This window comes from Ursus arctos, unplaced genomic scaffold, assembly GCF_023065955.2.
Source record: "Ursus arctos isolate Adak ecotype North America unplaced genomic scaffold, UrsArc2.0 scaffold_9, whole genome shotgun sequence".
Lineage (NCBI taxonomy): Eukaryota > Metazoa > Chordata > Mammalia > Carnivora > Ursidae > Ursus > Ursus arctos.
Genome location: NW_026623111.1, coordinates 69,532,266 through 69,553,389, shown reverse-complemented (window position 1 = coordinate 69,553,389; position 21,124 = coordinate 69,532,266). Strand labels below are relative to the sequence as shown.

The 21,124-nt window shown below is 35.4% G+C and overlaps 1 protein-coding gene across 8 annotated transcripts in view; it reads left to right on the top strand.

Moving 5' to 3' along the window:
- Positions 1-21,124, top strand: part of FAM13A (family with sequence similarity 13 member A) — a 316,257-nt gene that overhangs the window by 131,823 nt on the left and 163,310 nt on the right. For all 8 annotated transcript variants that reach the window (XM_057309502.1, XM_057309504.1, XM_057309505.1 and 5 more), the window contains one exon: positions 11,371-11,457. In XM_057309502.1, coding sequence (XP_057165485.1) covers positions 11,371-11,457 — 87 coding nt within the window. The remainder of the gene's footprint in view (positions 1-11,370; positions 11,458-21,124) is intronic.

Genomic DNA, 21,124 nt, shown 5'->3' with positions numbered 1-21,124 from the left:
ATGGACAATCATACCCTGTAGTCTCTGCTATTGCTTACAACACCTGCAGACACCAATGCAAGGTAATAGATGACATGGAAAATCAAGAAAACATGACAGCAGGAAAGGAACACAGAAATTCCCAGGAATTGACCCTCAAAGAAATGGAGATCTATGAAATGCAAATAATTAAATATAATATTTATATTATAATTAAAAATAATTAAATATAATTAAATAATTAAAAATAATTATTTCAAAGAAGCTCAGCAAACTACAGGAAAATGCAGATAGATAACTCAGTGAAATCAGGAAAACAATACATGAACAAAATACATGAACCATAAAAAGGACCAGTCACATTCTGGAGCAAAAGAATATAATGAATGAAATGAAAAAAAAAAAAAAATGCGGTAGGGAGCTTTAACAGCAGACTCAGTCAAGCAGAATAAAGAATTGGCACACTCAAATATAAGTCAATTGAAATTAGTCACAGGATTAAAAAGAATGAAAAAGAATGAAGAGAGCCTACAGGAGTTATGAGACATCAAGTAAATCAATATATGCATTATAGTTGTCCATCCCAGAGGAGAAGACAGAGAGAAAGGGGTAGAAAGCTTATTAAAAAAAAAAAAAATGCTGGAAACTTTCCAAATTTGAGAAAGGAAATGTACATGCAGATTTATGAAGTTCAAAGGACTTCAGATAGGATCAACTCAACACTATAATGAGACACATTATAATCAAATTGTCAAAAATCAAGGGTGAAGAATTTTGGAAGTAGAAAGAGAAAAATGACTCTTCACATATAGGGGACCCCCCCCACCTACTAAGATTATCAGTGGATTTCTCAGAAGAAACCTTGTAGGCAAGGAGAGGGTAGAAGGATGTATTCAAAGTACTAAAAGAAAACAAAAGCAAAAATAGGATACCTGGGAAAATTATCTTTTAAAGAATGAAGGAGAGATAAATAAACCAAGGGACAAACAAAAACTGAGGGAAATTTGTCAACCCTAACGGCCTTAAAAGAACTGCTTAACAGAGATCTTCAAATTGAAATGAAAACATGAACAGGGGCACCTGGGTGGCTCAGTCAATTAAGTGTCCAACTCTTGGTTTCAGCTCAAGTCATGATTTTAGGCTTGTGATAACTAAGCCCTTCATGGGGCTCTGTGCCCTGTGTCCGGCTCTATGCTCGGCATGGATTCCCTCTTCCTCTCCCTCTGTCCCTACCCCCACTTGCCCATACGTTCTCTCTCTAAAATGAATGAATAAAATCTGTAAAAACAAACAAACAAAAAGTGGTAAACAGGCAGAAGCATAAATCTCACTGTGAATATAGACAAATGCAGAATAATGTTACATTATAATAGTGATGTATAAATTCTAATCCTAAAATAAAAGCTAAAAGATAAATTTATTAATGGATACACAATTTAAAAAGAAGCAAACTCTGACTACAGGAAATCAAAGTGTGCCAGGGATGGTAAAAGTGTAGAATTACATGTGACTGAAGTTAAATGGTTATCAATTTAAAATAGATTATTATAACTACAGAAGTATTTTATGCAGCCTCAAGATAAAAACCTTAAGATGCAACCTCAATGAAAAAAACCTATATTTGTTACACAGAAGATGAGCAAAGAACCAGAGCAAATCTCTTCAAAAAAATTAAATAACAAAGAAGAGGAACAGAACAAATGCGAAACAGAAAACAATGAACAAAATGACAATAAGTCCTTACCTATCAACAATTAAGTATAAAAGGATTAAACTCTCCAAAAGGCATAGAGTAGCTGAATGGATTTTAAAAAACCAATATCCCTTTATCAGTCAATAAAGAAGATGTAACACACACACACACACACACACACACACACACACACCCACACACGGTGGAATATTACTCAGCTATAAAAAGAATGAAATCTTGCTGTTTGCAATGACATGGATGGAGCTAGAAAGTATTATGCTATGCAAAGTAAGTCAGAGAAAGACAAATACCGTATGATTTCACTTATATGTGGAATTTAAGAACTAAAACAAATTAATAAACAGCTGATATGAAGAACATTATAGACCAAATAGACCTAACAGATGTGTTGAGGAGTTTCAACCCAACAACAGAAAAATATACATTCTTCTCAAGTGCACACAGAGCATTCTCCTGGATCAATCATATCTTAGATGACACTAAAAATCTTAACAAATTTAAGAAGATCGAAATCATCCCAGGTATCTTTTCAACTTCAGTTGAATGAAGCTAGGTATCAATAACAGTAAGAAAATGCGAGAATTCACAAATAGTTGGAAACTAAACAGTACACTCTTGGACAATATTGGGTCACGGAGGAAATTGAAAAATAATTTAAAAAGCATCTTAAGACAAATAAAAACAAAACCACAACTTACCAAAACTTATAAAACACTACAAAAAGGACAGGGGAATATTTAAGATGCTTAGGGAGGAAATTCATTGTGATAAAGGCATACATTAAAAAACAAATTTCTCAAACATCCTAATTGTACAATCAAGGAACTGGGAAAAGAAGACAACAAAATTAGCAGAATAAAGGAAATAATAAGGATTAGAGCACAAGTAAAAAACAGAAAAATGATAGAAGAATCAACAAAACTAAGTTTTGTGTGGAAAAGTGAAAAAAAAAATCAAACCTTTAACTAGACTTACTAAGAAAAAAGAAAGAAGACTCAAAATCAGAAGGAAAGAGGAGATATTACAATGGCTATCTCAAAAATAAAAAGAATTATATGGGACTACTATGACCAACTATGTGCCAACAAATTGGAACCCTAGAAGAAATGAATACATTTCTAGGAACATAAAGCTTGTCAAAACTGAATCAAGAAGAAATAGAAAACATGGGAGGTTGGATCAGTAATAAAATAATTTTCAACAACAACAACAACAAAAAGTTCAATACCAGGTTCATCAGAAAATAAAAATAGAAATCCCATATGACCAGCAATCCCTCTTCTGGGTGCATATCCAAGAAAATGAAATTAGTGTCTCAAAGGGATATCTGCACTCCTATGTTCCTTGCAGCATTATTCACAATAGCCAAGGTATGGAAATAATGTGAATGTCCATTGAGAGATGAATGGATAAATAAAATATGTTTATATCTACAATGGAATATTATTCAGTCATAGAAATAAGGAAATGCTCCCATTTGTGACAATATGGATGAACCTGGAGGACATTATGCTACATGAAGTAAGCCAGTCATACAAAGACAAATACTGTATGATCTCACTTGTATGTGGAAGTCTTAAAAAGTTGAACTCCTGGAAGCTGAGAGTAAAGTGGTGGTTGACAGGGGCTGGTAGAGGGGACATGCAGAAGTGTGGTTAAAGGGTGCAGAGTTTCAGTTTTGCAAGATAAGTTCTGGAGATCTAATATACAGCAATGTGAGGTTGGTCACAGACATGCTCTGATTGAAACACTGTATCCAGTAGGAGAAGGGTAGTTTCTTCTGTCTTCCCGCAAAGAAGGGAAAATAAATGCCAGACATGCAAAAACATTAGTCATCCACTTTGGTGCTATAAGAGGCAAAAAAAGATTGAAATGCCCTTTACATATTAAGGTCAGGGATGGCGAATGGGACAAGCATATAAGTGACTGCCACAAGCAACAAGTGATCCAGGTTATCATGTACGTGCAGAGTAGATAAGAAGAGTGGACTGAAGGCCTTTGGAAAGCAGAAATAATTTAAATTTGTTCTGGTAGGTGGAAGGAACTAAAACTTGTCAGGAAAGGAGTGACTTGCATGGGAGTTCTAAATTAGAAAATTCCACATCCGTGAGTTGGATAAACTGAAGGAGAGAAGAATCAGAAGAGGTTGTTTTGGTTTCATCAGTCTGTTCATTCAACAAGCATTTATTGAATGCCTGCTATGCCCCCAGGCAGTGTTCTATGAGCTGAAGAAATAGCAGTGAATTAAAAAAAAAAAAATCCCTGCTCTTACGAGTTTGCCTTTAGGCTGGGGGACACAGCAAAACATTAAGGAAACTAATATGCTATTTGATGATAGATTCTGCGAGAAAATGAAACCATGATAAGGACTTGACATGAAGGGTATGTGAAAGAAGAGAGGGAAGTTCAGGGCAGTTTCAATATAGAAAAGTAAAGGAAGGTTTCCCTGAGCTAGCCTTTGAGCTGAGATCAAATGCTATGGTGGAGCAAGCCATGGAAACTTCTGGGGCAAGAGAGCATTCCAGGCAGAGGGAACAGCAAGCGAAAAGGTCCTTAGTCTGGCACTTGCTAGCTTGCCTGTGGTGGTAGATCACTATTCAAACCCCTCCACACAGCAATAAAAAGTAGAGCTTCTCCAAGTCAAGACTATGAGCAAAGAAAGCGTGGTCGGTTAGATTATCAAAAAAAAGCACAGATACTAAGATTAGATCTAAAATCACCACAATAACATACAGACCCCTAAACCAACCTTAAAGCAATAAATACTGTGGCAAAAATAAAGCAGATGGATAGTAACTGGGCAAGTTGTTTTTGATGAGAGCCTCTCCAAAGAGGTGACAGAGGAGCTGCAGGAAACCCTATATTGGATTGTAACGTTAGGATCTAGTGTCCAAACATTAATGCTTAATGATGTATAAAATGATCTTTGATTTAACCAGTTTTTGTGACAATTCCATGCTCATTCCTGTTTTAAGTTGAAATGACTTGCCATTTTTTGTAAAGCAATTTTTAATATGCTTAAAAGACAATTAAGGTTGTATTTGGGAATATTGTAGTTGCAGTTCACAAAGTAGATGTAATAAGTTCAAAATATATCCAGAGTTTGACTCCTTCTTGCTTCCTTCAGTTGTTTCCCTGATCCAAGCCAAAAAATCACAGGTTTCTTCCCAAAAGTATACATAGTGAAGGTGTAGAAAGTGCTATTTTCCTATTCAATTTGTTCTGTTTATTTATGTAAAGATAACATCCTATTGCTTTTGAGTCTTAAGAAAATATCTTTTTTTTTTTTTTTTTTTTTTACAGTCAAATTAAGATTCATTTTGCAGATAGAGATAAGTCACAGCGGAGAGTTTTACGGCATTGTCAAGAGTGGTCTGTAATCTGCCAGTCACATTAGTCAGGTTCTGGCTATGTGCAAAGTAGCACTGTTCTGTACGCTTTTTCCTAGAGGAGGCCTCAGGCACAGGCTATTACCTCAACTTGTGATCATATCAACATTGCTGTCTCAACTTATGATCATATCAGTATTGTTCTCTGTCATCTGCTCTCCTTGTCACTAAATCTAACCAAATCACCTGTTGTGGGTTGGACCCCAGCACACCAAATACAGCTCTCTGACAGCTACCTTTTTATCATAATAGCTTCTTTTCAACCTACCCTCATCCACTGTTATGCTACTCAGGTTATAAGAAAATGTGTTATTATATGATTCCTAATATCCTAGAAATCCATAACATTTCTTTAATGGCTGGAAATTAATACTAGTGGGATAGGAGATGTAGGAGTTGACATTGTTATGTTTATTCATTTAACAAATACATATTAAATACCCACCAGATGCCGAGGATACATTGATCAAATCCTTGCCCTCATGAACCTCATAGTCTGCTGGGAGTGATAGACTAAGAAATATAAATAAAATTGTTAATTACAAATTTGAATAAGTAGTGCAATTTTTGAAAAGCAGGTTAATAAGAGAAGAGCATAGTCAGGGTAGCCACGTGCAATGGGATTATTAGAGAAGGTCTCTCTGAGGAGGTGACACAGGAGCTGAAGGATAAGAATGCAGCAGCACTTTGCTATGGCATTGTAGTCACAGTAGTGAGCAAGGGAAACCAATTATTTGCTTTCATAGAACTTCTATTTAGTTAATGATACAGAAAATAAACCAATAAGGAATAGATATGTAACTTTATAGAGAAGCAGTGATGAAGGAGACTATATGGAATTGGTCAGTGAGATAGGAATTTTTTTTTCCTACCAGTGATGTCCTGGCAGCTGATGGAAGACAGTAGTTCAAGAATAACTAGTTACCTGGATCAGATGTTGCTAAGAACCTGAGTAAGATGGAGACTAAGCTGGGACTGTTTCATCACTTTCTGCAGAGTGGTGACAAGAAACAAAACAAAACAGATAGGAGGGCTTTGAAAATAAAGAAGTAGAGATAGTGATGACAGCTGTTTTGAAGGAGTTAGCTATCAAGGAAAGCCAAGAAAGGGACCACAACTAGTGGGAGAAATGAGATTAAGGACATATTGTTTTAAAAACAAACCAAAAAGATACAATTCCAGACCATGTGATTAATGGGAATGATCTAGTAGACAGGGAATGTGGGGATAACTGAGGGAGTGAAATCCTTGAGAATATAAGAGGAGATAAGGCCCTGAGCTGAGATCAAATGATGTGGTGGAGCAAGCCGTGGAAACTTCTGGGGCAAGAGAGCAAGAGTACTGGAGGGAATAGCTGATAGGATCAGCATCTTATCTTTCACTGTAACTGGAGGGAAGGCAGAAAGGATGGAATGTTTGCAGACAGGTTTGTAAATTTGATGGTGGGGCAGTGAGTAGCATCTATGCCAGTGCTTCTGTTTTCCCAATGAGCTATAAGTGAGAATGGAAGGAAAGGGGTTTGAGAAAAGAGAAGACATGCAATGTCATGTTGGAGGGTGGAAAGTCAAGTTACTAAAGAAGTATAACAGAATTGCTATGCATTAGAGAAGACTCACTCAAGATTTATGATAATAAATTTAACATGAAACAGTCAACTAATTCTGTACCTTTTCCCAACCACTTTCATTTGCTTAATTCCCAGCACAGAGAAGGGATATAGCAGGATCCGTCCAAGGTTGTACTTTTTCCAGATGAATACAATGATTAAAAACAGGATGAAGAAAATTAAGTCTATTAGCAAAGGAATGAAGAACCATGAAATTTAAGCTGATTAAGGAGAGAATTGGAAACAGGAAGAATGCCCAGGCGATTGTGAAAGGTTAGAAAAGGAATATTACTCCTTCATTTGGTTTACCCATTCACTTCAACAGTTGAGCCCCTACTAGGCGCCAAGCATGGCTCCAGGCCCTGTGGATCTGTCCATGAGCAAGACTGACCCAGTCCTCTCACAGAATAGGGTGAGAGGGACAAGGAATTAGAACCAGTATTTTCTTTTAATTTTTTTCTTAGTATGGTTGACCCACAGTGTTCATTTGTTTCAAGTGTCCAACATAGTGATTCGACAAGTTCATACACTATGCTATGCTCAGCACAAGTGTAGCTACCATGTGTCCCCATGCAACACTCTTACAGTATCATTGACTATATTCCTCGTGCTGAGCCCTTTATTCCCATTCATTCCATAACCAGAAACCTGTATCTCCCACACCCCTTCCCCTATTTTGCCCAGTCACACACTCCCTCCCCTCTGGCAACAATGGGTTTTAGAATCAGTAAGTATTAAAGTCAGATTTTGCTGAAGGCTATGAAGAAATAAAGAGTAGGGAGAGAAAGAGCATTAAGTGGGAGGGGAGAGCAGTGGCAATTTAGATAAGGTGTTCCAGGAAGGGAATCCTCTTTAGTGAAGTTGAACAGAGATCTGGATGAAAGGAGGAAACAAGCCTGTGAGTAACTGGGGAAGTAGTGTGCTCCGCTGAAGAAACAGTGAGTGCTTTTTCATCTTTTCATGTCATTAGTAGTTGAGTAGTAAGGCCAACAAACTGTGATAAAGTATTTTTTCCATCCCTATTGTATTTTTAAATGGTGTTTTCAGGATACCAAGGTGACACAGCTGGGTTAAGCAATTGGTTGTTGCACAAAAGTCATTAGAGTGAGCAATCAATTCAGTTAAGTCACACTGAAGCAGATGAAATGTTTAAATATAAATATACCCTGTAATCGGGTCCGATGTGTTTATCATTGCCTTCTCCAATGACTAGCATTGGAATGCCACACAGGATAGGGTTCAGTTAATATTTGTTGAGTGAATTTTTATGCCCATATACACCTTAAAACTTAGAAATCATTCCCCCTTCAAACCTTTTCAAAGAGGTTCTAAGGGAGGAATTGAAACAAACCCAGGGTCTCTTCCTTTGCTCTGGGAGTGTGGGCGTTTAAATGACTTACTAAAAAGAATTAGATATTATGCACATACCATAAGATACACCTGTTTAAAATATACAATTTATTGTTTTTTAGAACGTTCACAAAGTGTGTAGCCATTACCTAATTCCAGAACATTTTTATCATCCTAAAAAGAAACCCATATAGACTGGATCCGTTAGGAATCCCTTCCCTCCTAGCCACCACTAATCTCCACTCTGTCACTATTTGCCTTATTCCAGACTTTTAATATATACGTAGAATCAGACAATGTGTGTCTCCTTATGTTTGGCTTTTTTCACTTAGCGTGATATTTTGAAGGTTAATCTATGTTTAGCAGGTATCCATACTTCAGTCTTCTTTATAGCTGAGTAATAATCCATTGTATTATACCATATTTTCTTTATCCATTCATCATTTGATAGACATTTTGGTTGTTTCCACTTTTTGGCTCTTAGAAATAATGCAGCTATGACTATTTGTCTACAGGTTTTTGTGTGGACCTTTGGTTTTAGTTCTCTTAGGCATATACCCACCAGTGTAAATGGCTTTTTAAAGGTGTAACTGTAAAAAAAAGTTTTACCTAAAAAATGTTTCTCACTTAACTCCATAATATATCTGTCTTAAAAGAATACATGAAGTTATTTCCAGTTACTTATTTAAGCTACTAGTGGAATGTATTAATTTTTCTCCAGAAATTTGAGTAACATTAGCCCTGCAGGCAATGTTCCCTCTGTGGCTCTGGAGCCCCCGGGCTCACTGTCCACTGCATGGGTGGGTGTCAGCGCTTCGCAGCAGTCTCGCAGGGCATTGGGAATACAACTCTGAACAGGTCGTGGGTTACCTTTCTGTCAACAAATATTGCTGCTTCTTGAAAGAATACCAAAATCTTGAAATTTAAGACCTGGAAAGGTTTCTTAGAGCTCATATTACAATACCTTTGTTTTAGAACTCTTTGAACCTAGGGGTGTCCAAAGGTTAAAATAGTTGCCTGAGTCCCTATCGCTGGCTGGTTAGAGAACCAGGATGAGAAGTCGGATCTCTTGACTGCCACCTCAGTGCTCTACTAAATTTTACTTTGTCTCTGTTGTCCTAAAACAAAAAATAAACATAATTCATGTAAGTGGCATTTTCAGATAAAAGTTTACAGAAAATGTTTTCAGAGTTTTATAGGGAAAAGCTAACTATCAGCCTCGTACTCATTAATTCACAGGGACAGGGTGGGGGAGATAAGAGTAATAAAGAAACACTATCCTTTTTAGTCTATGCATAAGGAAGAAAGAATTGCAGGCATTTGTAAACACTCAGACAATCATAAACAAAGGTCCATAATTCCTATTAGCTTTTCTTAAGAGTCAGTCTTTTTTCTTCTCAACACATTCTAACATTTACATCCCAGTAGTTTTAAAAGGGGGTATAAAGATTAAGCATAATTATATTATCCGAGTGTAGTCAAATTACGTAATAGCTTATACAGTTAATCACTTGGATCTCCTAAATGTCATGCTGGATAGAGTTTATCCCTCTCACAGTGAGTCAGAAGTGGGAATGGGTTCATTCACTATTTCCAGTAAGCAGCTTACCGCCAGCAGGTGTTGTGACTTGTGGGAAAGGGTAGGACTGGAATGCATGCTTATTTGGAGAGCTCAGAAATGTACCCTTGGGTCCTTCCATAGAGCTGTACGTGAGGCCACAGGCAGCTGAGAGTGTTGGCAGTACCACAGCTACCCCCAGCTTAGAGGAGGCTCTTGATCCCCTCTGAGTCTGGTAGTATTGCTCACCAGCACAAAGCTGGGAACAGGTGCCACGTACAGCCTTCTGGTCCGGGCACGGGTCTCAGCTCTGCCACTCTCTGTGTGATCTTGGGCACATCACCTCAGATGTCCTCAAGTACCCTGTCTGTAAAATTAGCTGATTTTTAAAAACTCTTTTGGCTTTAAAATGTTATGGCTCTACAACATAGTGGTTTAAGATGTCAAGTATATTAGATATTGGAGATATCATATAAAAGTGATATGAGTTCATAAAGTTATACAGAGCCATCTTTGAGCCCGTGTGACGTTGGGCAAATTACTTCTGTAAGATTTTGTGTTATCCTTAAAAGGGGAGTGATGATAATAGTACCTAACCCTGATAAGGCTGTGGGGGGCAAAAATGGCATTAATGCAAAGACTTTAGCATAGTGCCTCATATATCCTAAGATTCAGTAAGTATTTTTTAGTAGCAAGTAGTAGTAGTATTTTCTTTAGGGACATTTTATCCTAATGATATACTGTTCTCTTTAGAAATAAATAAAATTTCAGCAAAATTTAGTAATATTGTAAAGTATTTGACTAAAATATTGTTTAAAAGATTATAATTAATTAACCCTTAAGTAAACTGGGGGGAAAAAATCATGATTTAGATAATGAAGTGGTGGACGGTGGGCAACTTCACTGTTGTAGGTTAAAAAAAATAAGGGAAGAAATGTGATATTGAGGTCAAGGTTATAGAGCAAGTGAAAGAAATTGAACTTACTTTCTCCTTAGTTGTATTGTTGTCTGTAATCTTCCTTATATATATTTATCTCTCTTAATTTGGTGATGAAATCACTTATAGAAATTTTATGCAAATTTGTGGCAATTGATAAGAGGCCCTACACTGTATTTTTAAAAATGAGATTCTTGTTTTTATTTATCATGTAGAAATTAATAGTAAATCCAATTCCATGTGAACTGCCTTCTTGTAATTTCTGCTAGCTTTGCAAGTACTATTTTGGTGTGAACCAAGGGCTTAGAAGCTTAATAATTTTGGAAACAAATAGGCAGATAATTTTCCTCAGTTAGGATGTCGGTATAAAACTACCACTATTCATTCGTGGTTTGCTAACCTTTTTGAAGGAATTTAAGAAAAAGTATTTACATAATCAGAACCCATTTGTAAAAAATGGTAGGGAAAGGAAACTCTAAGTTTGGTGGTTCGTATCTTGGAGAATTAACTACCTAATTCTCCAAAGAAGAGGCGAGCTGTCTGTGGAAATGTAAGTGACATGATAGTGTAGATGAAAATCTCAATGCTCGTCTCTGAATATATACGTTCTGTGTGTCCCACACCTACTCCATCACCATCTTATCATGCTTCAGTATTGTAGGTGAAAAATAAGAAAGGAAACATTTTGACTCCTCATGACAAATCTCAGTGGCTTCTGGTCTAAGTTCAATCCAGAAATGCCTTGTCTCCCATAAAAATTGCTTTTCACTACAGTGTAATTTCCAGTTAGGGTAATGTTCTTTGGTTTCTAATATTTCTTTTATACTTCTTTTATAGGAGGCCAGTTGTAAGAACCCCTTACCTAACATCCTTCTGACAAAAGACTTAGAAAGAGACATGCAAAAGCCATCTCTAAAAACCAGGGTAAGTTGTCTACTCCTTTGGGTTACCGTGAGAAACGTTTAGCAGGACTCTTGATGTTCTCATGTTTCCATGCTCTGTTTGTTGCATTTCCCTCAGCCTTTATCTTTGTTTTTGGACCTGGTTGCCTAAAAAGCACTTTTTAATTAGTACATTTAATCGAAGGTGATATTCATCCCCAAATTATCAAGACACTCCTCTTATTTGACAGTGATATTTCTTAGTCCATGGTTTTGCTTCTACTAAATCAGAATTGTTTGCAGCCTACATCATAGGAAGTAGTCGAATACAGTAGCTCTTTCCTTGGTTGCTTTGAGGGGTAAAACACAATGTCCACCTGTAATTCCTCTTTCAAAATAGAAATCACTTTATTGATTTTTCATAATTATAAAAATAACACATAATCAAGTAAGTAAATTTTAACCAGAAAGAAATAAGATCATACATATGACAGAATAGAGAGTCTAATGTGTAAATTTTTTTTCCGTATTAAGAAAAATCCAAAATGCACATAATTATTTTGCCAGTGAAAAGAAAAACCCCTTTAACCCAAAATATGTAATGGAAATTTCTTTGATCATTTGTCCAACCAGAAAAGTGATTGCTTTAATTTTAGAGTTCCTTTTCTAATCTTTAATCTTTTAAGTAGACCTTCTCCTGTTTACTTTGGTATATAGAATATTCCTCACTGGCCACCAGGACATTTATAGAGCAGTTGTTTTACCCCATTCTGAGGAAAAAAAAAATGTTCACCAAATTTTCCTGAATCCATTGTAGACAAAATTTAAAAGAATTCTAATCTCTGATTTTAATTGCAAGTTACCATAAAAATAATTCTGTAAAAGGTAAATTAAATGAAGTATTGAGTCATTACTTAGTGTCTTGATTATAGTAATTCTAGTTTATTTTAAAAGAAATTAAAAAACCTTTTTTTATAAAACCTATTCCACCTTGATTTTTTTTTTTTCTGGAAAATTATCCAAACTACCCAGCATGCTTTCCTTTTCAGATACAAACTACTTTTTGTATCTTTTTCTCTGAAATATTTATGTCTGCAAACTTATGTATAATTAGCTCAAATGTATAATAGAAATTTTGTTTATTGTGAATTAATAAAAATTCAGTGTAAAAAGTATACTCATAAATAAATACCTTGAAAAGGGTAGGATCAGAGGGAAATCATTAGGTAGCATTTACTTATTAATTCAGTATATTAATGTAGCTGCCTTTATGTGGAGAGACCCTAGATGAATCACTTCCTAAATAAAGATAATCTCAAAACCTATCACAAAAGTTGTTTGATGGGATTGTATTACTCTTCTGAAATTAATCCTATTTGGAATTTTTCAGGTATGTACAGAATCAGTAATGTGCATTTATTATCCCCGGTCAGTCTCAGTGTATGGTTCATGAACAAACTAATCCAGTAGAGAAATTACCATTAGTTAAGCTTTGGTTTTTAATTTAAGCTTCTCTGTGGCCTCACATAAGCAAGTTTACATTTACATGAGCAAACTAAGCTCTGCTTAGTTTATGGGTGATTAAAATCCTTGTAATTTCAAATCCCAGATATGAGGCAGAACATGTGAGCTATAAGAGATTATAAAGCACTAACTCTTTCACCAGGATTTTATCTTAAGATCTTTCTTCCTCCAATTGATCTTGGAAAGCTAAAGCTGAGAACATCTTCAAAATATGGTTGATGTGTCCTTTCTAGAGTGACTTAGTAAGCTGTGAGAATGATGTGTATCCTCGGTATTAATGTTACTCCATTTGGCCTCCATAGCTGTCTTTCTCAGATATCTCTAGTTACAGCTGTATTTGCCTTGGACAGCTAAGTATTTGTGATCCCTATATGGCTAGAGATGTAAAATGGTAATCCAGAAATGGCATATGTCCATTGACTCTGGAGATGTCTCTCTAGTCTAAGCCATCTGTCCCCATCTGTGTTCCCTCTGCCCCGCCAGTTGTTGTCACTGTTCTTAGGCAATAGGAAGGATTATATTTCTCTTCCTTGGGTAGGAAAGCCACTTCTTGATTTGAGTCCAAGCTAAAAAAACAAAAAACAAAAAACCTCCATTTCACAGTACATGATACTTCCTGGATGAGCAAGTATCACCAGCAGCCCTGGCAGCTCAAGGACATACTCGTATAACCACATCATGCCCAGTACCAATACTGTGTAGAGTACATATGCAAACAAATAACTGGAATAGATGATAAAGAAGAGAACATCAAATAGATTTATAAGGAGGTATAGAACATAGAGAGGCACAGCTCCTTATGACCTAATACACTTAAGACTAGAGAAGACAGTCTTTTTTCTACCAAACATAGGTGCTCTAAATAAGCCTCACAACCCATATTCATTGGTCACAGTATAAACGTGGAATAGGATTCAGTGAACTGAGGGTAGAAAATTGTTTTCCTTCTCTCTTCTGTTGGGGTATGCTCTGGACTTCCAGCGTAGTTGCTGTGTTCTTGACCTCAGCAAAAATTCAAGGTCAGGTCATTGTATGGGAATGAATATCAGATTCATTCAGTGCTAGGATGGAGGTATAAAAGATTATGTGTTTTTCTTCCTGACTTTCATCAGTGGATAAAACTGTGCCGATAAAAATTAAATTACAAGCACATAATAGTTTTAGTCATTGGATTCTCTTAGTACTTTTATAGACGTTTCCTTTAGTATACAAAGTCATATTAACTATAAAATATGTGATAATAATTATCAGTTATCAAATATACTGTTTTGTAATAGAAGCAACTGTTAAATTATTTTTCTTTCAAAGGTTAATGGTTTCATGGATCATGAATTATTTATGAAGATTTTCCTCCATAATGAGAATAGTCCCAGTTCTATTTTCTTTAAATGTTTTTAAAAATGCCTATGTCTATTAGCAAAGTAAATTAGGAATTTTAAATAATGTAGGGTTTTGAGAAAATTTAGTGGCAGTATAATTTTCAGTGAGCAAATTAATAGAGTAATTTAATAAGCATTAAGTTTTACCAAGCTTCTAAGTTATTTTTAAAATATTGTTAGTGGACATGTATATATTTTACATTGTTTTAATTAATGTGTACATTCTAATTCGTTCTATTTTTTCCAGTAACATTATTTCTACTATACATTTCCATGCATCAAGCTAGTTTGCATCCTTATTTTTCTAATAAAAGTAAGAGAGAGAATAGTGATAATTATAGTTAGCACTGATCAAGTGCCAGACACCTGTTAATTACTTAATGTAGATCTTTTTTTTCTGTTCAATATGCTCTATCAATATTCACTTTCAGTAAGAATATGCGACAGTTTATTTAGGTAACATTCCACATTTTTCCAATATTTAGTTTATCTTCAATATTTAGATCATTTCTAATATTTTGTTATAAACATTTTTAAGTGAATAATTTTCACATGACACCTTTTATGCACATGTGGGAAGTATGGTCATAAATATGTACATCTTTAATTTGTCCCAACTTTGCAAATACCTTAAGATGTTGTACCAATTTACATGCTTAACAGCTGCAGATGATTGTTTCCATTTTTCACATCCTCACCAACCCTTGCTAATATCGGAGTTGTTTCCCCAGTCTAATGAATGTGAGATGCATCTTGCTATTGCCTTAATATAGATTTCTCTACTTTCTAGTTGTGACAGAGACATTAATTATTCACTGAATGCCCATGTGTTTCTCCAATGTTTCCCAGCCCCATTACAGTTAGCTGGGGCCAGCCAACTGCTTCTGGCCAGTAGGCTGTGAGCAGAAGTGACAAGTGTGGCTTCAAGGGCAGAGAATTCAAAAATTGTGCATAATTCTCTAGCTCTTTCTTATAGTACAGCAACAAGACAGTGGAGCATGGGTTCTTTAGTGGCTTTTATGGTGTGGAGACCCCCTGTCAAATTGCATTGGATTTGTGTAATGACTGAGAAATAAACCTGTTTTATTAAGCCACTCAGATTTCTGGGTTAATTTGTACCTTCACTATAATGTAGTCTATCCTGATTAATTTTATGGGGGCAGCTTTTCATGTGTTCATTAAGCTTTGGTCATATCTGTAATCATTAATCAGTGTACTACTTTCTCCTGTCGTTGCCAATTTTATTATTGGGTGGTTTGCTTTTTTCTGAGTAATCTGTGTGAGATTGTTAGCTGTTGTCAGTTATGTGTGTTCAAATACTTCTCCCAATTTTTTAGTTTTTGTATTGAATATGGTGCCTTTTGATGTATAAAAGCTTTTTATTTTAATGTCAAATTAATTAGTCTTTAGTTTTTGTGGTTTTTACATCTTGCTTGAGAAATGCTTACATATCTTGAGATCATTAAGAAAAGTCTTTTATTGTTTTCCAAAGGTTTTTAATTTTGCTTGCTTGGTCTCAATCCGTCTGAACTTGAATTCTGTGTAAAGCATAAAGTAGGAATCTGATTTTATATATAAAAATCAATTAACTTAGCATATTTGTTCAATAGTTCATCTTTTCCCCACTTTTTGAAATGCCCTTTTTATTATATGTCACATGTTTTATGTGTGTTTTGGGGCTGTGTTATTGGTTGCTCTGTTTGTTTATCTCATGTCATTACCACAATATTCTAATTAGGGATATCTGGTAGAACAAGTTTCTTCAATTTTGTTTCCCTTCTTGAAAATTTTTTTGGGTCTATTGCTTTTGCAGTTGAATATTGTCAGGTTTCATGAGAAATTTTAGTTAGAAATTAAGCTGAACTGATAGAGCCATTTCATGAGAATTTGTATTCCATTCATGACCGTCCTAGAACTCTCCACTTGCTCACGACCACTTTAATGTCTTTTGAATTTTTTAAAATGTAATTTTCTTCTTTAATGTCCTAGATAGCCCACATTTTGTAGATATTGTAAGTGAAATACTTAATGATGTCTTCAAACTTTGTTGCTGATATTTAATGATGTAACTAATTTTTATTGTTGACTTTTGTATTTAGAAGCCTTGCCAAATTCTCATTAGTTCTGATATTTTGTTGATCACTTCTCTTTGATTTCCTTTGTAGACAGTCAGTCATATCATCTGGAAATAATGAGCCTGTTTACTTTTCTTTCATGCCTTTAATCATTTAATTTCTTTTTTTCTTGTACTATGTTCTAAAGATTAAATAGAAGTGGCAATACCATGCCTTATTGAATTCCTTCCTGATTTTAAGGGAAAGTTTCTACATTTGACTTTTAAGTATTATCATGGCATATTTCTTTTTCTTACTTTTTTTGTGAAATTTTTTCACAATGCCAGGCACATAAAGACCTTCAATAAAGACCTGGAAATGAACAAATTATTTAATTGCTTTTGTTTCATCTGAGAGTAGTTTTCATTTCATTTCATTCAGTAACAGGTTTCCATTATATGTTTTTCTTCACACATACGCTTACTAGGTTTATGATATTTGCTGTGTTTGTTAGATAGGCTCTGTGAGCTTAAGGAGGTTCCCTTCTATTTATAGTTTGTTTAGAATTTTTATCTTGTGTGAAAGTTAAATTTTAGCAAATGTTTTCTTTTGTGTCTGTGAAGATAATTGCATGGTTTTTCTCATTTATTCTTTTCTTGTGGGGGGAGATATACTGAAAATATTTCTAAACTTAAACTAATAATGCATCACTGGAACAAATCAGTTCTGAAGCTGATCTTGGTACATATTTTTTTAAACATTTTTTTTTAAGATTTTATTTATCTGTTTGAGAGAGTATGTGTGAGAGAGAGAAGGAGAGAGAGAGATCACGAGCAAGGGGGAGGGGTAGAGGGAGAAGCAGATTCCCGGCTGAGCAGGAAGCCCGATGGGGGGTTCCATCCCAGGACCCTGAGATCATGACCTGAGCAGAAGGCAGATGCTTAACCGACAGCCAGCCAGGTGCCCTTGGTACATATTTTTAAATACCCGCAAGCTTTGGATAGCTGCTATTGTGTTTAGTATTTTTGCATCTATGTTTTATCTGCTTTTGGTGTAAAGGTTATACTGTTCTAACAAAATGAGGTGAGGAGAATCTCTGAAATACTGTAAGATCAGGATTATCAGTTCCTTCAGTATTTGTCAGAATGTACCTATAAAACTGTCTGGGGCCTGGTTAGATTTATTGGTTTATTTAAATTTTATTTTTTTAATTTATTAATTTAATTTTTAATTTAAATATTGATTTTTAAATTTGTTTTGGTAAGTTGATTTTTAACTACTGATTCAGTATCTTTAACGCTTGTAGTCTTATTCATGTTTTCTGTTTTTTTCTGAGTTCGTTTTGATATTATATTTTCTGGAATATTACCTATTTTACCTATATTTACCAGCATAAAGTATTTCAATGTTTCCTCTTACTTTTAAAGTCTTTATTTTATCTGTAGTTATAAACTTTTTTTCATTTCTAATATTATCTTTTGGAACCCTTTTTCTTGTTTGCTTTTGATAGGCTTGCCAGAGACTTTATTAGTCTTTGCAAAGAACCAGATTTTAGTTTTGTTGATTCTCTGTTGTATCATCGTTTTCCATTTCATTGATCTCTAATTATTTCTTCCTTTCTTCTTTGTATCTGTTATTCATAAGGTAGATCTTTTTTTCTAATGTCTGTCAACTTTTCCTCCATAACCATATATTATAAATATGTTTTCTCGTGTGGTTTGACACTGAAGCTTAATGATCTGTTCTCAACGTGTATTTGCTCTGTTTACTAAAAGCCTTCTTTGATGTGTTGAGTGTCCTTTATTATATTCAAGAACTCTCTTCTAGGATCATGTCATTTCCTTCCTTCCTTCCTTCTTCTGTGTTTTGTTTTGTTTTGTTTTGTTTTGTTTTGTTTTGGGGCAATACGTTCCCAATGCCAGACACGTAGTGAACCATTGATAAATACTTGAAAATGAGCAAATGAATTAATCAGTTTTTTCTCTTACTCTGTATGAAAGCAATGAGTGTCTGTGTGTGTGGTTATGGGAAATTTGCTTTTGTAAGAATCTAGTCAAATTTAGTACATTTTTTCCTTTGGAAGGGGTTCAATAACCATTAAATACATAATTATATCTGGTATTTAAGACTTTGGGTTTTTTACGTATCTTTTCCTGATTTAATCTCTGTTGAGCTTTTCTTAAAATAATTTTCCATCTGCTTTTTCTGCCCCCATATCTTTGTATACATGAATATATGTTTATTTTACAAGATAGAAAATGCTTTGTATCTTGCCATCTCCCTGATAGGTGCTGGATGATAACATTCTCTGTTTATTTTTTGCCTCTTCCATTATCTTAGGAAATCACCTTTCAGTGCTTAGCAGCATGAGATTTAAAAAAATAAATAATTTTGCTCATTTATCATTAGAGTTATAGCTGTGATTAAATCTTTTATTATAAGCATATTCTTTATTTGATTTCGTAAGTCACCACTGAACTATTTAAAGAATTCTTGGAATTTGAAGAATTCTTCAAATCTTTTTATAATTAATGACCAGTAGATTCAATTATTTGGATAATATTTTTTTGTGTTTTGTGGTATTTTATAACATATAATATATAGATTATATATATTTTTCTTGTGCTATTAAATACTTATATACTAATACACACACACACATACACACACACACACACCTGGGTGTACCTACCTTATCTCTCAATCCAGTAATTTAGTTCACTTAACTCCTGTCTGTCTTTCCAGATACTATAAGCAATTGTAATTATAGGCCAAGGAATAGAAGGACCTTATGAGAGTATCTGTAGATTAGCGCTCCCAAGGAATCTAGGATATAGCCAGCCTGGTCTCATAGTCCTGAGTAACCAACTTGCTAAGACTGGGTTTACACACCTGATCCCTGACCTTCTCCAGCCTGAAACATCTCCTCTTGCATATCTGCCCTGCTTTGAGAAACACCCTGAAGGGTTGGCTATTTCATCATTGTATCCTGTTCCAGGTAATAGGGATGCAAATTTGAAAAGCCACTGTCTCCTACTTCAAGGAACTAGGTTGGAGACTAGACATGTATACAAAACATCACATGTGCTAGACTGACTTTCTGATCTCAGATCAGCCTTTGGGTTCACCATCCTGTTTTGCAAACAATCAAGTTTTAGCCTGGTTTCTTTGATTTTTCATTGACCCTAAAGATCTCACTGGCCTTTTTGTTCCAATTTTCCCTGGTTTGCCTTGTTCTACAATTATGACCAAAGTCTAATCGAAGTTATTAATGCTAATGCTATAACAAAAATACCTGTAACCACTGGATTTATTTTAAAAAGTTTATTTCCCACTCCAGTCATTGTCTGTTGGGATTTGTAAGCGCAAGCTTCGAAGCAGTGATTCACATCACAGGCTGCTTCCATTCTTCAACTATGTCATCTAAAACGTGTTTGGTTCTAATATCGGCAGCAAACAAAGAAAAGAAGAAGCATGTGCAAAGTTCACAGGCACTTAACCGCTTCAGCACAGAAACAACACCTGTCCCTTCTACTCATATTTCAGAACTCAGTAACATCCATGGGAATCTGTGAAATGTAATTTTCCAATGTGCCTAGGAAGAGAAAAGTGAAATAGGAGTTGGGGAATACATAACATTGTTGCCCCAGCCTAGCCTTCTGTTTGCCAAATATATTTTTCCATTTCTCTTACTGTACAGAAAACACAGTCAATCCTTATGCAAGGACGAAACGCCAAAGAACCAACCGGTCATTACAACCAGCTCAAGCTCTAAAATTTCTGGGTGATGTATCAGTACTCTGTCAGGGCTAGACATGGTTCCTCTTGATTTGAGCATCTATGAAGTAAAAAGACAGACTGTCCCTCTCTCCCCACACACATCCATATACAAATGGGACACTAAACAGTCCCGTTCCCACACCAGTACATACACGTGCATAGGAAGCTGTGGAGATGCTTCGATTAGACCTAGATTATGTTTTCTGCGAGGAACCCCATTGTCTGTTTTCTCTCTGACCACTGCCTTCTCCTTTTAGAATCCCCTCCTTTACATTATTGCCCTTGAAGTGGGTATAGGGAGTGTGTGTTTCTTAAACTACAGCTTGCTGCCTGTTTGAGGAAGTTTGGTGACTCGAGGATTTTTTTAACTCTTGAACAGCAAAGACTTTCCTTAAGTCCTTGCTGATGTTTTTTTATGGGAGTGGTGATGGTTTGTTGGTTTGTTAAATGTGGTTTGAAGGGGTTGACAGTAAATTCCTTCAAAAATGTGACAGTGTAATTGATTCTGATCTAATTGCTTTTGGGCAGTTCTGTGAGCTAGTTATTATACCCAAAGTAGGTCATCCTTGCCTCTGCCTTCCAGAACTCAGGAGAATTCCTCATTGGAAGAAATTAACCAGAACCCTAGTGGCAAGGGATTCCGGGAATACAGTTTCCAGGGTTTATGCTCCTGCAGTACACGGCTATCTTATAAAATCTTATGAAATTATGTTTCAAATAAGTAAAATAGACCATATGTGCTATGAAGTTGATTAGAGCTGGCTTGGTAGAAAAAAGAGAATTTAAGTCAATTTTTTAAAAAGAAGAATTGGACAACTGGGCAGAGGAAGGATTTCAGCTGGAGTGGCATAAACAAAGACCAGAAGGAGAAAAGGAGCATCCTGTGTTCTGTAAGATTTATAGACCATGGGCAGAAGGTTTATGAAGGGAAGCAGCAGAAGATAAATTCTGAAAGACAGGTTGCAGCCAAACT